We start from the raw sequence: 17,012 nt of genomic DNA, 5'->3' as shown, positions 1-17,012 counted from the left end.
TTTTTTTCAGAAATTAGGAGCAGTGAGGAGGCCACAATTAAGTAGGGGCAACAGCAGTATTAGTAACTCTTCTGAGTTTATCACAAGTCACACTATTCGGTGTCTCTCAAAGCCACAGCTTCTGGATTCATGTGATTATGTCAGAAGCTCAGCTTTCATTTTTTAAAACGTTAGTTTCTAGCACTAATGTTGGCAGAGAAAGACCTTGAAAATGTCAATGCTAAAGGCTCCAACAGCAGAAGATAAATGAAAAGAATCCAAATGGTTTCACTTTTGGTCTCATGATTTTTAAGCCACTCGTGATTTTTGGACATTTGACTCATGAGATTTGAACACCTGGGTTTGGAGAACAGAAGAACGGCGATACTGGTCCACATAGCCCAGTATCCGGTCTCTCACAGTGGCCAGTCCCTGTTAGTCTGAAGTTCATGATTCTGTGTGTAGGAAGGAAGAGAAGAGATGGAGTAGATTTTTAAAATGTTGAACAAATTTTGCTGTTATTTGAATGGAGAACAGTTTATCCATATGTTCTAAATAATAAAAAATTGCATTAATTTAGGTACCTCAAAAATTGGCTGATGCTAGAAATGTCAAACTGCGCTTGTTTTGTAGAATCCTCACTAGGAAAGGGGGAACAAAAATCAAGTTTTACAATAAACAGTTTTATGGTAAAAAATGCTAAAGCTGGGAATTTTACACATGTGTAACTGCACTGGAGAAGCAGGGCAGATTCCGCAGTTAAAAGATATACTGCTTAACTGATCCACTTAGAATCACCCTAGTACTGCTATCCCACTAGACAGGCACAAGGTGTCTAATGCATTCTGGGCCTGATCCAAAGCCCAGTGAAATCAATGAGAGTCTTCCAGTGGGCATGAATCAGATCCTTTGACAACAAAGACATCTTTAAAGTAGTTTTGGTGTCCCGTTCCCCCCCCATTCTCCTTCAAACAGACAAGATTAAGTGCAAAGACTAGCATTACTGTAATATTAGATTTGAGAAGTCAAACACTCAAAAGTCAGGACATTACAAAAGCTAGAGTTGCAATCATAACATCTTGTACATATCACAATATTGATTAAACAAACAGTAATACTGCAGGCTTCCATTTAAAAAGGAGGTGTTTGTATATCTGCAATAGAAACCTTTTTGTTGGTGACAGGGAATGTCATTACAATTTCATTCCAACGACATCTTAAGAATTTTGATGGAAAATAAGTCTCTTGTAAAGGGTAAGGAACTGAAATAAGTAACCACCTTCAGATTTAGGAGCCTATAGAGATGTAGTTGATGGCTTCTGGACAGAACCCATACAGCAGAATCACAAATTTAGTGAATGTTAATTAACATTTAGATGATAGTAAATTAGTGCTATTTATTGTCAATGTAAACAGCAATCATACTTCCAAATCTCTTTCTTGTTTTGACCTATTTTCTAGTGTGTGGGTGGGCAGATTAGCCTATAACAACATACAGCCATCATCATACCAGTACCATGTCTTGTCATTTATAAGGGTGCATTTATTAGCTCATCCCAAAGTGTTTTCCCCCTAGGCTATTAATTGCAAGATGCTATAGTTACATTTTATGGGTTTTAGTTGTACTAGACATTTATATTCTGTCTGGGAAGCTGAGGCAGAGAGAAAAACCTATAGTGACTAAAAGGGACAGGGGGAAAGATTTCAAACAATCCTGAATGAGAATATCAAACCAGAATGAGAAAGCAAGTCTCACTGAAACACACAAGCAAAACCATTAGAACAGAAGGCAGGAGGTTGCATTCAATAGTAAGATGGGGGGTGAGGGGGAAGGGGTAGGAAGAGAAGAGGACGATTAATTTCCTGCCTCAAAAAAAACCCTCTCCACCTTTCCTAGTGGGAAGACCAGATGAAGAGTTTATAATACACAGCAAAATCCTGCCCGCTGGCAAACATGACCACGGTGGGTGCAACCACCCTCTACCAGAGGGGAACTGGCCGCGCACTGCGAGCCGGTAGCGGGCACAGCACCGCGGCTGAGCAGCCAAAGGGGAGCGCGGCCATTTTGGCTCGGAATCGTTAGGGTTCAGAGTGAACGGTGGCGAACGAGCCCCCTCGCGTGCGCTCTGCGCGGCGTCTCCGGAGCAGTTCAACTCGCCCCGGAGTCCGCGAACCGAACCGGACCGGGCCGGCACAGCCCCGCCGCGCCACGCGGCCCCGCAGAGTCCCCTTCCGTTCCCCGGGGTAGGAGACCCGATACCCGCCCCCCAAGCGGCTGTCGGCGGCGCCCCGGAGCCGGGTCGAGCGCAGACGCGCAGGGGAGGGGAGCCCGCGCCCCCGGCACTTACCGAGTACATGGGGGCCCAGAGCCGGGAGCGCCCCGCCGCCGCCATCCTGCCCGCGCTACCGCCGGGCTGAGCCCGCCCCGCCTTATCGATCTCCGCGGCGTCCGCCTCCACCTGGAGCGCCCATTCCCCCGCCCGCCTCGCTCTGCCTAACGGGCGGCTCCGAGCGGGGGAGGGGAGAAGCGACCCGTGGGCGCCGCCATGTTGGATACGACGGCGGCCGCATGTGGCCAAAACCGCGCGTGCGTTCGTTTGTTCAGTCTTTCGTGCAGCTGCTGGGTCGGGGGAGAACGTGGCCCCGGGGATGAAGCGGAGCCCGGGCAGGTGCGAGCAGCAGCAGGAGGAGGAGGAGGAGGAGGAGGCTGCGCGCTGCTGCCTGCTGGACGCGGTGCTCAACTCCCTGTATGATCTCGGTGGGTGAGAGGGGGAGCCGCGTGTGTAGGGCCGAGCGTTACCGTCCCCTAGGCAGGGCTCGGGGCTGCTCGCTCCGGGGTCCCATTGCAGACCCTGTGCCCCTTGTGGGAGGGGGCAGTGCAGCTCCTGCAGTTCCAGTGACCCCAGAAAGTTTGTCCGTAAGTCTTTCACCCCCTTCCCCTAGAGACCCGTAGGCTTCCCCCGAGCCGTGTTCAGGTAGCAGTCGATTCCTCCCCAGATCAAGAGCTCAGTCTCTCCTTTGACTGTAAATCCATGGGCTCCTCAAAATAGCTGTATTACCTCCTTCCCCAGCCCGGTATCTCTGCTTAGCATTTAGTCTTTACTAGGCTAGCAGTCCTTTACTATGTGCCCATCATCACTGTGGTACATAGACACCCTGTGGTCCCTTGTGCAAGTAAACCTGCCTGTTGATCGGGGCTATACCAGTGGCTTTCAACCTTTCCAGACTACGTATATGCCTTTCAGGGATCTGATTTGTAGTGGGTACCCCAAGTGTCACCTCACTTAAAAACTACTTGCTTACAAAATCAGACATAAAATACAAAAGGGTCACAGCACACTATTACTGAAAAAATGCTTATTTTCCCATTTTTACCATATAATTATAAAGTAAATCAACTGGAATGTAAATATTGTACTTACATTTCAGTATAAACAAGTCAAATTTTAGTTTGTACTGACTTCACTACTGCTTTTTATGTAGCCTGTTGTAAAACTAGGCACATATCTAGATGAATTGATGTACCCCTGGAAGATCTCTGCATACCCCTGGGGCATGTATACCCCTGGTTGCGAACCACTGGGCTATACAAAAGAGAGTGAAAGGTTGTGAGGGGAAAACAAACACTAAATGTCTTAAAGTCTGATTATTGGGTACATGAGAAAAGAAAGCTGAAATGTTTGTTTTGAAGCACAGGAGAAGAGCCGTTAGTTAAAAATGAAAAGAAAAACATCCAAAAGAAAAATGTGGAGAACAAGATGGGGTCAGAACCTTCCAGAACAGTAATGGAAGATAGAGATGCGTGCCCTGATTCAGCAATCTCAGGCAAAAGGAAAAGTGCTTCCAGTTTCTTTGAAAAACTGAAAAATGAGATGCATCATGACTCTGTTGATTCAAAACGAGCCACCCCAGAAACAAGGGCTTCTAATGCTGTGTCACCCGAATCTACGCAACAGGGAAAGACAACAGAGGTGGAAGTTGTGACATTTCGTGGTCGGAATAAAAAGAAGAAACCTAAAGTGGAACTCACTCAGGACAGTGTTTCAAAGGTAATGATTGGGTCATTCATTCAGATCAAAGGAGGTGGGCCAGGGCTCTGAGGTGGTACAGAGTATTCTCTCTTTCATGTGCTTGGCTGTCTGGTGTTGTTCACATGCTCAGGGTGGAACTGATTGCCATATGTAGAGTCAGGAAGGAATTTCCCCCCAGGTCAGATTGGCAATGACCTGGGGGGGAGGGTTTCTCCTTCCTCTGCAGCATGAGGTCTGGGTCACTTGGTTCATCTGGGTACATCTCAGTTAATCAATTTCCTGCCATGTCAGGAGCCTCCGGCAGTGGTGCACCTCAGTCGCTCCTACTAGTCTCTGCCTGTCAGGTAATAGTTTAGTCTCCTGAGGAGTATAATACCTTTGTCTAATTTCAGTGATTGTGTGCAGGTGCTGGTGTGCATTTAGTGTGCAGGTGCTGGGTGATGTTGGTGACTGTGATATACAGGAGATCAGAGTAGATGATCTGGTGATCCCTTCTGGCCTTAAATTGTATGACTTTCTGAAGTCTTGAAACAGCAGAGACTATACTAGGCCAAATCCCTCCCTGGCAAACTCCATTGACATAAAACTAGATGAATTTGATGTTTTTTGACATAAAAAATTGCCAGTATTTTTAGACTATGTTTTGTCCATTATTTATATTATAATAACACAGTAGGCTAGGCTTTTTTCTTGCACATTGCTGACAGAGTGGCTACTTCTTAACATGCCACAAATTTGCTATTTGTTGCTGTAATACATTATAAACATATTTCCTTACAAATGTAAGATTTTCGTCCATATTTGCTTTGACATTCAAATTTATAATGTAGTGATTTCAATTACCTCAGTTAAATCTATTAACTAAGAGTTGCTTGAACGGAAGGTGCATTAAGGATGAGATTTGCATAGCCATCTAAAAGAGCAACAAAAATGATTGAGGAGAGATTAATAAAACTGGGACTTTTCAGCTTGGAAAAGAGACAACTAAGGGGGGATATGATAGAGGTCTATTAAATCATGACTGATGTGGAGAAAGAAAATAAGAAAGTGTTATTTAGTCCTTCTCATAACACAAGAACTAGGGGTCACCAATTAATAGGCAGCAGGTTTAAAACAAACAAAAAGAAGTATTTTTTCACATAACACACAGGAAACCTATGGAACGCCTTGCCTTGCCAGAGGATGTTGTGAAGGCCAAGAATATAGCAGAGTTCAAAAAAGAACTAGAGAAGTTCATGGAGGATAGGTCCATCAATGGCTATTAGCCATTGGACAGGGATGGTGTCCCTAGCCTCTTTGCCAGAAGCTGGGAATGGGCAAGAGGGGATGGATCGCTTGATGATTACCTGTTCTGTTCATTCCCCCTGAAGCACCTGGCATTGGCCACTGTCGGAAGACAGGATACTGGGCTAGATGGACCTTTGGTCTGACCCAGTATGGCTGTTCTTATGCTTTTATGTTCAATGTCTAGTTTTTGTTAAAGTTAAAACGAACTGGACATCCAAACCCCTTAAATGGGTCTGAAAATACCACCATAGAAGTACAAGGTATTATTATTAATCTGTTGTCTGTCCGGGCAGTGAGCTTATTTTGTAATTTGCCACTGTGAATTATCAGTCAGACACACACAGACATGCTCTCTATGCCTTCACCAAGTGTGCTTTTAGTAGGGCTGCCGATTAATCGGAGTTAACTCACGCGATTAACTCAAAAAAATTAATCGCGATTAATTGCAGTTTTAATCACAGTGTTAAACAATAGAATAAAGAATACCAATTGAAATTTATTAAATATTTTGGATGTTTTTCTACATTTTCATATATATTGTATTCTGTATTATAATTGAAATCAAAGTGTATATTATTTTTGATTATAAACATTTGCACTGTAAAAATGATAAACAAAAGAAAGTACTTTTCAGTTCACCACATACAAGTACTGTAGTGCAATCTCTTTATCATGAAAGTGCAACTTACAAATGTAGATTTTTGTTGTTGCATAACTGCACTCAGAAACAAAACAATGTAAAACTTTAGAGCCTACGTGTCCATTCAGTCCTACTTCTTGTTCAGCCAATCGCTAAGACAAACAAGTTTGTTTACATTTGCAGGAGATAATGCTGCCCACTTCTTGTTTACAATGTCACCAGAAAGTGAGAACGGGCATTTGCATGGCACTTTTGTAGCCGGCATTGCAAGGTATTTACATGCTAGATATGCTAAACATTCATATGGCCCTTTATGCTTTGGCCACCATTCCAGAAGACATGCTTCCATGCTGATGATGTTTGTTAAAAAAATGTGTTAATTAAATTTGTGACTGAACTCCTTGGGGGAGAATTGTATGTCCCCTGCTCTATTTTACCCGCATTCTGCGATATATTTCATGTTATAGCAGTCTCGGAAGATGACCCAGCATATGTTCATTTTAAGAACACTTTCACTTCAGATTTGACAAAACACAAAGAAGGTACCAATGTGAGATTTCTAAAGATAGCTCAGCACTCGACCCAAGGTTTAAGAATCCAAAGTGCCTTCCAAAATCTGAGAGGGACGAGGTGTGGAGCATGTTTTCAGAAGTCTTAAAAGAGCAACACTCCGATGCGGAAACTACTGAACCCGAACCACTAAAAAAGAAAATCAATCATCTGCTGGTGGCATCTGACTCAGATGATGAAAATGAACATGCGTCGGTCCGCACTGCTTTGGATTATTATCGAGCAGAACTTGTCATCAGCACGGACGCACGTATTCTTGAATGGTGGTTGAAGCGTTAAGAGACATGTGAATCTTTAGCATATCTGGCATGTAAATATCTTGCGACGCCGGCTACAACAGTGCCATGTGAACACCCGTTCTCACTTTCAGGTGACATTGTAAACAAGAAGCAGGCAGTATTATCTCCTGCAAATGTAAACAAACTTGTTTGTCTGAGCGATTGGTTGAACAAGAAGTAGGACTGAGTGGATTTGCAAGCTCTAAAATTTTACATTGTTTTATTTTTAAATTATTTTTTTTGTACATAATTCTACATTTGTAAGTTCAACTTTCATGATAAAGAGATTGAACTACAGTACTTGTATTAGGTGAATTGAAAAATACTATTTCTTTTTTTATAGTGCAAATACTTGTAATCAAAAATAAATAGGCAGTGAGCACTGTACACTGAGTTCTGTATTGTAATTGAAATCAATATATTGATTGAAAATGTAGAAAACATCCAAAAATATTTAAATAAATGGTATTCTATTATTAAACAGTGCGATTAATCACAATTAATTTTTTTAATCGCTTGACAACCCTAGTTTTTAGTTTTATTTGAAAAAATATGGTTACTTCTAAGACCCCAGTTCTGCAAAGATTTATGCATGTGCTTAACTTTATGAATAGTTCCATTGTTTTCAATGGGACAACTCATAGTAGTAAAGTTAAGCACATGTGTGTCTGTAGGATTGAGGTCCATTTTCCCAGTTTAAGGGAGATGTTTAAACAGATTTATTCAAATTTATAATGCTGGTGGAATACTTCAGGCACTTTGCACAGACTAACAATATTTACAACAAAATTTAAATAATAATCAATGTATAGAACTTACAATGCTACGGTAAAAACAAGCCTGCCAAGTGATAGATAAAACAGTGAGTCATACCCCTTGTATTCCCAGCCCTCTTATACAAATAGCATGAGTTAAGCTTTTATAAGCGCCTTGTTCAGTAGAAATATGTTTGTTGCTTCAGGTCAGAAGTAAAGCTTTGCATAGTCTTCAACAAGCAACGGCAAAGATGGGTCTAGTGTCCTAGAGACAAAAAAGACAAAAGTCTGTCTCTCAGACTCTATGTACATGTTTTGTGTTAAGTATCAGAGGGGTAGCCTCTAGAGATTTCCATTACTTGCATCTGAAGAAGTGAGGTTCTTACCCACGAAAGCTTATGCTGCCAATACTTCTGTTAGTCTCAAAGGTGCCACAGGACCCTCTGTTGCTTTTTATGTTTTGTGTTGTCACTGAGCCACCAGCTGGCTCTGCTCTGATCTTGTGAGGTGGCATAGAAATGACATCCATAAGGATTCTTCCTCTTCTCTGGAATCACAATCTTCTACAGTCAGTACTGTGTTTGCTCATATACAAGTTTGGAGAATCAGATAGCTCAGGGAATTGAGGATGAGAAAATGGAGCCTTTTAGGTTGTTGGCTTAAATCCAGACCTGGTCTGCAGTTGTCTGGTAGTCTCAGTCCATTTCTTAATGGTGTTCAGATCCCAAAAGTCACCATCGTAACTGGCCCACTTGTTGACAGAGTGATCAGAGACAAGGATTGACAGAGCCTGGCAACTGAACTACCTCCCATGCCTAGAAGAGGTTCCCTTCAGTTATTAATTAGTTACAGAGTTTTGGGGTAGCTTATGTGTCTATTTCAAAAATAGTGTTTATTGCCATAATCTCTAAGGTCCTGATGCTAAAATGAGCTTTGCCTGGGTGGACCCCTGTGCTCACATGGAGTTCCACTGCCCGAAGCAGGGCTCTGCGCAGGTCCAGGGTTCTGCTGAGGTGGAGCTCGTTGCAGGACTTGGACCTTAGTCATGAACAGCTCGTGAGAGCTGCAAACCGTTGTCCATTTTACGATGGGTTCTGCTGTTCATCCCTCTGTTTCTAGGAATCTCTTTACATTGTTTTACCCCTCCCCAACTCACTCTTCTCCCTCTTCTTCGTGTTTATGGTTTTTCGCTTATGGAAGGTTTTCGCAAATAGCATGTTACAGAGTGCTTGTCATTTCCAGAACAATCAGATGGTTGAGTTGTGACGTTTCATATCTGAATTTTGCCAAAGTTTAGGGGTATTTGGGTTTGATGTGTTGAGTTAACTTGATACAGAGAGGAGCTGTGGCATGAAATTCAGGTTTGATACGAAAGGGGTTTAAAACTCTGGGGAGAAGGTGGGCAGGAAAAGAATCCTTTTGCATTTAGACAGTAAAAGTGGAGTGGACGCAACAGTGAAATGGTCTGAATTTTCCAATCCAGAGTGCCGCCACGCTGCATCAGCCTGCTTAGGAGCTGGCTGAGTATTGGCTTAGAGAGGTTCTGCAGTTTGTTGTGACTGCTCCCTGATTGCCAAACTAAAGAATTAAAAAAAAAAAAAAAAAAGAAAAAAAAAGACACTGAAATAACTGCATGAGATTGGTAATAAATCTGAAGTGCACAGAGAAACTTTCAGGGTCCAACATGAATGCATTACACACCTTTGCAAGTAGCACTGTATCCTGAAAAGAGCAGAAATCTTACATGAAAATAGCCTGTGTAGAGACAGTTGATGCTGTTCTCAATTCGTGCTGCTTCATACCCTGCCATGACATCTCCTTCCTCCAGCAACTGAACCATCTCAGAGTTGTGGGATTTTTGGTTAAGTCTGCAACTGTAGAACCTCAGGCAACACAGCCTTCCAGTCACAGCTGCGGCATGTTGGCAGGGTAATGTGAAGAAGCATTCATTGCTGCTGCCTCTGCTGTGCCAGTTCTTTGGTTAAACCAAGTTATTCACTTTCCGGGACTGTCCACCCAAACTCCTTTCACGAGCATGAACTTTACCTTTTGAGGGGAAAAAAAATATCACACAAAGCCTAGCAGATATAGGGCTCTGAAATGATCTAAGCTTTGGGTGCATGAGTTGCTTAGCAGAAAAGATGTAGTTTGTATTGTTCTCTTTGTGGGCAACTAATAGTAGATTTCTTTATTTTATTTTTTTTAAATAGTGCTTTTATTGGCCTGCCATTGTTGACTGTGCTCCTGCATAAGATTTTTCTCTTGTATCCATCATTTAAGATGGCTATATACATTAATATATTTGTTTGTGCAAACAACTATAAATTGAGCATTGTCCTGCATATTACCACAAGTTGTCAGGCAGATACTGGTACCACTGTTCCCTCGAGGGATACACAGTTTTTCCATGGCTGATGTACAGTTTGTTTTGACCATTCTGTGTGTCCCATATTTAATGTGTGAAATAAGTGATTTCAAGCTTGTATCCTCTTCTTATTCTTTCTTGGTAATCTTATTACAAATTAGTAATAGAAGTATGTAAGGTAAAAATGTATTTTGCAGGCGGTATTTTTTTTCTTTCTGACAAACTGCAAATTAAATTTGAACTTTTAAAGCAAGTCTGCATTGCAATTGTTATGCAGAATGTGGCCAGTATATTTTTAAACAGTGAGTAATTGTGGAATACCAGTGTCCACACAAGATGAATAGAGTCTGCTTTTAGATTATTTTTCTTGTGTGACATTCGCAGTGATAAAAGACTATCAAACAGGAACACACACACAGGATAAAGAAATATGCATTTTTAGATTTCATACTCTGGACACTACACAAGTTCCATATAAAAGTCTAAAATGTCTACGTATTGTAACAGACACACAAGAGGTTCCTACTGAAAGGCTCTATACTCTTTCTAGCATTTTATTGCCATTCAAATAACTCTCGCCATTGGCACACATTTTACATCGCTGCTAGTTGTCAGATTTAAATGGAAACATTTTCTTTTCTTTATAGACAAAGATGGCTATTCCAGAGAAAAATGTGGATGGACAAGAATTTAATTTAGAAAAGGTAAGTTACTCTGGCTTATCTAATCATACATACAATATGATGGGGGCTAATTTAGCTACAACAAGTCAGGAAAAAGATCTTGGGGTCATCGTGGATAGTTCTCTGAAGATGTCCGTGCAGTGTGCAGAGGCGGTCAATAAAGCAAACAGGATGTTAGGGATCATTAAAAAGGGGATAGAGAGTAAGACAGAGAATATATTATTGCCCTTATATAAATCGATGGTACGCCCACATCTCGAATACTGCGTACAGATGTGGTCTCCTCATCTAAAAAAAGATATACTGGCACTAGCAAAGGTTCAGAAAAGGGCAACTAAAATGATTAGGGGTTTGGAACGGGTCCCGTATGAGGAGAGATTAAAGAGGCTAGGACTCTTCAGCTTGGAAAAGAGGAGACTAAGGGGGGATATGATAGAGGTATATAAAATCATGAGTGATGTGGAGAAAGTGGATAAGGAAAAGTTATTTACTTATTCCCATAATACAAGAACTAGGGGTCACCAAATGAAATTAATAGGCAGCAGGTTTAAAACAAATACAAGGAAGTTCTTCTTCACGCAGCGCACAGTCAACTTGTGGAACTCCTTACCTGAGGAGGTTGTGAAGGCTAGGACTATAACAGCGTTTAAAAGAGAACTGGATAAATTCATGGTGGTTAAGTCCATTAATGGCTATTAGCCAGGATGGATAAGGAATGGTGTCCCTAGCCTCTGTTTGTCAGAGGATGGAGATGGATGGCAGGAGAGAGATCACTTGATCATTGCCTGTTGGTACACTCCCTCTGGGGCACCTGGCATTGGCCACTGTCGGTAGACAGGATACTGGGCTAGATGGACCTTTGGTCTGACCCGGTACGGCCGTTCTTATGTTCTTATGTTATGTTAATGAATGCTTTGTGTGTGTGTGTTTGAGTGTTTGATTGGGAAAGTTAAAGTCGAGACCAATTTGGAATGTTCTTAGATAAGTTTATCTTTTGCAAACAGAGCATTCCAGAATATATTGTTTGGTGCAGGCGTGTCAGAGGACTGCTAGAGCTGTTGTGTAGGGCAACCTTTGAAGATAAATGTATCACTGTTGTTCCATGTCCTCTTCTTTCTAATGTATTGGTAGCCAATAACGAATGGTCACTGGCTCACTCTGTGTGAGCGTCTTATAGCTCCTCTCCCTCTATTTGTTCTTTAGTTATATTATTAAACTAAAGTAAAAAAATGTGTATTTACTAATTTCTCTTCTGCATGTGTACCCAGAGACTGGGTGGAAAAAAATAAACAGGTAATGATAGGTGTTCCACAGTAGTACCAAATTTGATTAGTCTTATTTTATAACATGTTGATTTGCCAAACATTTGTTAAGCATTCTCTGGAATAAATTTCCTTTGTGGCGTGCCAACCATTGTTTTGTGATAGCTCATACCTTCTCTGAAATGGTTTCAAATTTCTGTAACGTTTTAGGCCCGTCTGGAAGTACACAGGTTTGGAATCACTGGCTATGAAAAGAAAGAACAGCGGATATTGGAACAAGAACGTGCCATCATGCTGGGAGCCAAGGTATATAAAGATGGTACAAAATGTTGGTTTTTGTCTCTTTCTAAAACACTTTTTTTTTTTTTTAAATCACACCCCTGCTTTTGTATACGTTCGGAGAGTCTATGGATGATGGGAGAATTAGTAGGTGTATGACATCAGAAATACCCAGAAAGTGAAAATATGATTGAGAGGGAAAGTGATTTCTATTGAGGCCATTTGAAATTTAGTTTGTGAATTTTGTGGGGTTTTTTAACCCTTACTTAACTTGTTTTTCTCCCAGTGTTTCAGTTAAGGCCTGAGGGAGCTTTCCATCTACATTTCCGAGTGGTCCAAGAAACCACCACCAAAAAAGGAAAGAAAATAACAAGCAGAAATCCTTTTTCTTTTAGGGTTTGTTTGATTTTGGGAGTTCTTTTATTGGGGAGGAGTGTGTGGAAACCTTTTAGACTTTCTTAATAAGCCCCCCGTGTCCACTCCCCAAAAAGGACACAAACCTATTTATTCTGTTTCCCTTTGTAGGCCCTCATGGAAGCTGATGCTATGTAGAAACATGTAGATTTTTAGAATATGTTTGAATCTTTCTTGTAATGATAGCTTTACTCATCTGTTTCACTGCAGCCTCCCAAAAAGGAATATTTGAACTACAAGATTTATCAACAGAAAATTAAAGAGAAGAAAACAGTGAAGAAAGAAGATCATAGTATGGTTTGTATGCGATGCTTCCTATAAAATAACAAGGGGCAGGTCACAACTAGCCCAGTAGCTTAATGGGATAATGACCCAGGTTTCATTACCAGTTCCAGTCTCTTATTACTTGGGCTGGCGCTCTGCCTTGAAGATGGAAGGATAGTGTTCCAGTCAGCTGCAACTCGTTAGATTGTACTGTGGTATTGATCTTCTACAGAGCGTCCCGTCCTGTCAGAAGGACAGCAGCCGTTATATCTAGCCTCAAGAGTGGGGGTTGTAGAGGATTCTAACGGGAATAGAGAGGCTGTCACATGCTCCCTGTCCCATAGATCTCACCTCTCTCCCCCTACTCCCCCTAAGGTTTTGTGGCAGGGCTGGGAGATCCACTGAGGTTTGTAGTAAGCTTTACAGAGATTATACAGTAACTCCTCACTTAAAGTCGTCCCTGTTAACGTTGTTATGTTGCTGATCAATTAGAGAACATGCTTGTTTAAAGTTGTGCAATGCTCCCTTATGTTGTTTGGCAGCTGCCTGCTTTGTCCACGGCTTGCAGAAAGAGCAGCCCATTGGAGCTAGCTGGTGGGTGGTTGGAACCAGGGTGGACCAGCAGCCCCCCTATCAGCTCCCCTAAGTTCCCTGTGCAGCAGCCGACCAGCAGGCTATCAATTGCTGGGCAGTTCAGCTGTCCCTCCCCCCACTGCCATGTGCTGCTCCTGCCCTCTGCCTTGGACCTGCTCCCAGGAGCATCCCGCTTGCAGTGCGGGGGGGTGGGGAGAGGGGTGCTAATGTCAGGGTGTCCCCCTTCTCCCCCACTTCTTTACCCCATCAGGCCATTTCCACAGAGTGGGGTGGGGGGGGACAAGACAGGGCTCAGGACAGAGGGAGCTTGCTGGCAGCAGCTGCTGTCTCAACTTGCTGATCTACTTAAAAAGGCAATGTACTTAAAGTGGGTTCAGTGTACTTAAAGGGGCAATGCGCATCTCTCTCTCTCACACAGGGTGTGTGTCTCTGTCTGCCATGCTGTCTCCCCTCCCTCCATTTGTGCTGCCTTGTAAAGTGTGAGGCTACATTAACAACAATGGGTTAACCCTTGAGGGCTCAGCCGAGTACTAGTTCATCATTTAGCAGTAAGGCATTCCCTGGGAAATATCCCACCCTCTGACTTCACCACCTCAACCAAGCTTCACAATCATCATTGCTGTGTACAGTATTAAATTGTTTGTTTAAAACTAATTTCCCTGGAACCTAACCCCCCGATTTGCATTAATTCTTATTTGGGAAATTGTATTCGCTTAACATTGTTTCGCTTAAAGTCGCATTTTTCAGGAAGATAACTACAGCGTTAAGCGGGAGTTACTGTATTTGTAAATTCCAAAAGGTGTGGGAGGACTTCTTGGTAACTCAGTGGAGCTGCCGTTGATGCCGATCAAATCCTTTTCCTTGGTCTTTCCAAGGTCTTTCCAAACTGCCTTGTCCATCTGTGGAATTGTGAAACAGATCGCCATATTAGGAGGGGAGCCTAGAGTTTATTACTCCACTTATTCCCATGAGTTATTTGTCCTGATTCTAGCAGGGCTGTTCCCATCAGTGAGGATTGTTCACATGATTATGGAGGATGCAGATTTAGGATAATATATTTGGTTTAATTTCCCACCCGCCAGCCCCACCCTTAAAGTTGACAAACTGTTTAAATCAAACTAGCAGTATCGCTTTCACCTTTCAAAAGAAACAGAATTAACTTTAGTGGATTTTTACTGCACGTTGCCTAATTACATTTGGCCAGATCCTCAGCAGATGCAAATCTGCATAGCACCATCAAGAATCCAGCCCATTATTTAAGCCACCATGAAACAGTCCGCTCCCTAGACACACAATATGCAGGAGCCTTTATGTTCTGGACTGCTGTTTAGCCAGGAGTGTCTGTTCGTTTTCCACTGAAATATTTATCTTTAAATCTGATATCAGGAATATAAATCTGATTCTATCAAGAAAAAGAAGAAAAAAGGTCAGGAGCAGAGGTGAGACATTTTAACTAAGTATTGATAACAAACTTGCTTTTGCTTAAGCTTTCCTGGTGAATTGCCTGTAATTAAAAATGCAGTCTTATGGAAAAGCTGTGCATATCAAAATGGAGTGTATTTTTCATATACATTGTAGAAACTCCTCACTGCAACTTTGTGTTATTGTTTTGTCTAACCTTTTAAACTTGCTAATTTAAGCATTCTCAATTAAACTGCCTTAGTTCTGCCCTGACTTGTCAAAAGGTTTTGAAATAGTGGTCTGAGAGTAAGGTGAGGCATTTGATGTGAAATCTAGTGCCTTCCACCCCCATCTTACAAAACAAGGCATTGTTTTTGTCCCTGAGGAAATGTTTTGCAGGATAAATTTTAAAAACCACATGACATGCTCAAAAGGTGTAATTGCATTTTTAATTACAGTGTAGTTGGTTCACTGGAACTATTTCTGTATTTCTCTAAGAGCCTTTATGCTTTCTGATTTTATTTATCCAAATATCTGTGTGTGGTTGGTTAGTTAAGACAAAATTTAATCAAATGCATAAGTGTTTGCAGGATTGGGCTATATATTTGTAAAACTTTTCAAAACATATTCATGGCATAACCAGGGCCATAAAATAAGGAAAAAGTACACGGAAAAAGGCTACTTTTGACCTAAATGAAATAATGTACTCCTAATATTTTTCTTATTTTTGTATATATTCTTCTAGGGGTGGTTGATTTAAAATTATAACTGACTTTAGGGAAGGGCTAGCCTTCTAATTTTAATTTTATTTTTAAAAATTGTATCATATTTTTGGAGTTTGTGTCAATTTAAAATTTGTGTTTATTTAATGTATTAGATGCAATGGCCTGTAGCTAAGACTCTATATTAATAAACTTCGAACTACTACTATTGCATAATTATAGGTTATGAAACAGGTGTATTTTCACCTTAAATGTAGCATTTTTTGCAGATATTTTGGGTGCTTTGGATGCAGGGCCGGCTCCAGGCACCAGCCCAGCAAGCAGGTGCTTGGGGCGGCCCCTGGAAGTGGGCAGCATGTCCGGCTCTTCGGCGGCGGGTCCCTCAGTCTGTGTCAGAGGGACTGGCCACCGAAGAATGAAGCGACGGCGTTAGAGTTCCCAATCGCGATCGTGGCTTTTTTTTTTTTTTTTTTTTTTTGCTTGAGGCGGCAAAAACTATGGAGCTAGCCCTGTTTGGATGATGACTTTTCTTTATCCTAATTTTATTTTATTTTTTAAACCTAGGAAATCCAAAAAGAAAAAATCAGCAGTCAGTGTTTTGCCAACAGGACAGGTTGGAAAATTTACAAATGGGACATTGATTCTTAGAGGTAGTGACCTAAAGAAAATTAAATCATCAAAAGCAGTTAAATGAAGTTGTTACACCACATCAAAACAGAAAGTGAAAAATGAGCTAGAATTAATTTCCTAACTGAAAAATGTCTACATAGCCAATGTTTCTTTGCTGTATTTTAATACCTGTCGCAATACCTTGGGGTTTTTTTTAACCTCAACATCACCGAGTTTCCACTCTGGGGAGAACATAAAATGCATTGTTACATCATAAATTCTGAGTAAGACAAAATAAGTTATTTTTTCCTAATGACAAGTAACCTAAATAAACTATTGCTTTCATTGGCTAACAAAGGTATTGTACTTTATTCGTCTGAGAACTGTTCACTTTGCGAGCTGAAAATTACTTGGGTGTTGTCTCAATGCAAAATGTTTGTTTGGGTTTTTTTTAACTGAAGCAAAAAAGTTTAGCTGTTTGTGAGTATGAGGACAGTGAGGAAATAGCCCAAGCTTTCCTATTTAAAAATAACATTCTTTGGATGTTTGTGCTTTTTTTTTTTTTTTTTTTTTTTAAACAGCTCTTGCACTGAAATACAGCCATAGGTGGGCAACTCAAGTTTAGCAGGGAGAATAACCCTCACTGTGGAGTCCATGCTTCTGAATGTCCTGGTGACAACTGGCAGGCAGTTGGCCCAGTAATGACAGTTCAGAAAGCACACTTCATACATGCACAGCACCAGGGATGGATTAAGGCAATCTCGGGCCATGTGGAAGGCATGACAGAGCCCTCCAGCTTGGCTCTTCTCTCCTCACAGAGAAGCAGGGGAATCAGCATGGGATTCCCTTCTCCCCAGGAGTGGCGTTATATGTTGTCCT

General features: G+C 41.5%; 2 protein-coding genes across 5 annotated transcripts in view; one reads left to right on the top strand and one right to left on the bottom strand.

Annotated features, from left to right (window-relative positions):
• Window positions 1-2,470, bottom strand: part of GNPAT (glyceronephosphate O-acyltransferase) — a 46,903-nt gene extending 44,433 nt beyond the window's left edge. For 2 of the 4 annotated variants that reach the window (XM_026649689.2, XM_026649690.2), the window contains exon 1: window positions 2,328-2,470. In XM_026649689.2, the coding sequence (XP_026505474.1) occupies window positions 2,328-2,372 (45 nt within the window). In that variant the 5' untranslated portion in view covers window positions 2,373-2,470. Of the gene's footprint in view, window positions 1-563; window positions 621-2,327 lie in introns of all 4 variants that reach the window. The other 2 variants (XM_026649691.2, XM_026649692.2) reach the window with 2 other exon arrangements.
• Window positions 2,471-2,526: 56 nt separating this feature from the next.
• Window positions 2,527-16,486, top strand: CUNH1orf131 (chromosome unknown C1orf131 homolog). Its single transcript, XM_029911055.1, has 7 exons — window positions 2,527-2,737; window positions 3,676-4,028; window positions 10,553-10,609; window positions 12,061-12,156; window positions 12,754-12,840; window positions 14,788-14,840; window positions 16,089-16,486. Exons 1-7 carry the CDS (start codon window positions 2,629-2,631, stop codon window positions 16,216-16,218), a joined length of 885 nt encoding a protein of 294 aa, XP_029766915.1. The 5' UTR covers window positions 2,527-2,628; the 3' UTR covers window positions 16,219-16,486.
• Window positions 16,487-17,012: the final 526 nt, after the last annotated feature.

Source organism: Terrapene carolina, unplaced genomic scaffold (genome assembly GCF_002925995.2).
Source record: "Terrapene carolina triunguis isolate 2854851 unplaced genomic scaffold, T_m_triunguis-2.0 Scaffold85, whole genome shotgun sequence".
NCBI classification, from domain to species: Eukaryota; Metazoa; Chordata; order Testudines; family Emydidae; genus Terrapene; species Terrapene triunguis.
The sequence above is the reverse complement of the archived record's forward strand: the minus strand, read 5'-3'. Positions and strand labels throughout refer to the sequence as shown.

Excerpts from the sequence above, each read along its gene's own strand:
- CUNH1orf131 (XM_029911055.1), top strand. The coding sequence starts at position 2,629 with ATGAAGCGGAGCCCGGGCAGGTGCGAGCAGCAGCAGGAGGAGGAGGAG. Across the intron at positions 12,841-14,787 it reads AGAAAGAAGATCATAGTATG|GAATATAAATCTGATTCTAT; the intron begins GTTTGTATGCGA and ends ATCTGATATCAG. Across the intron at positions 14,841-16,088 it reads AAAAAAGGTCAGGAGCAGAG|GAAATCCAAAAAGAAAAAAT; the intron begins GTGAGACATTTT and ends TTTTAAACCTAG.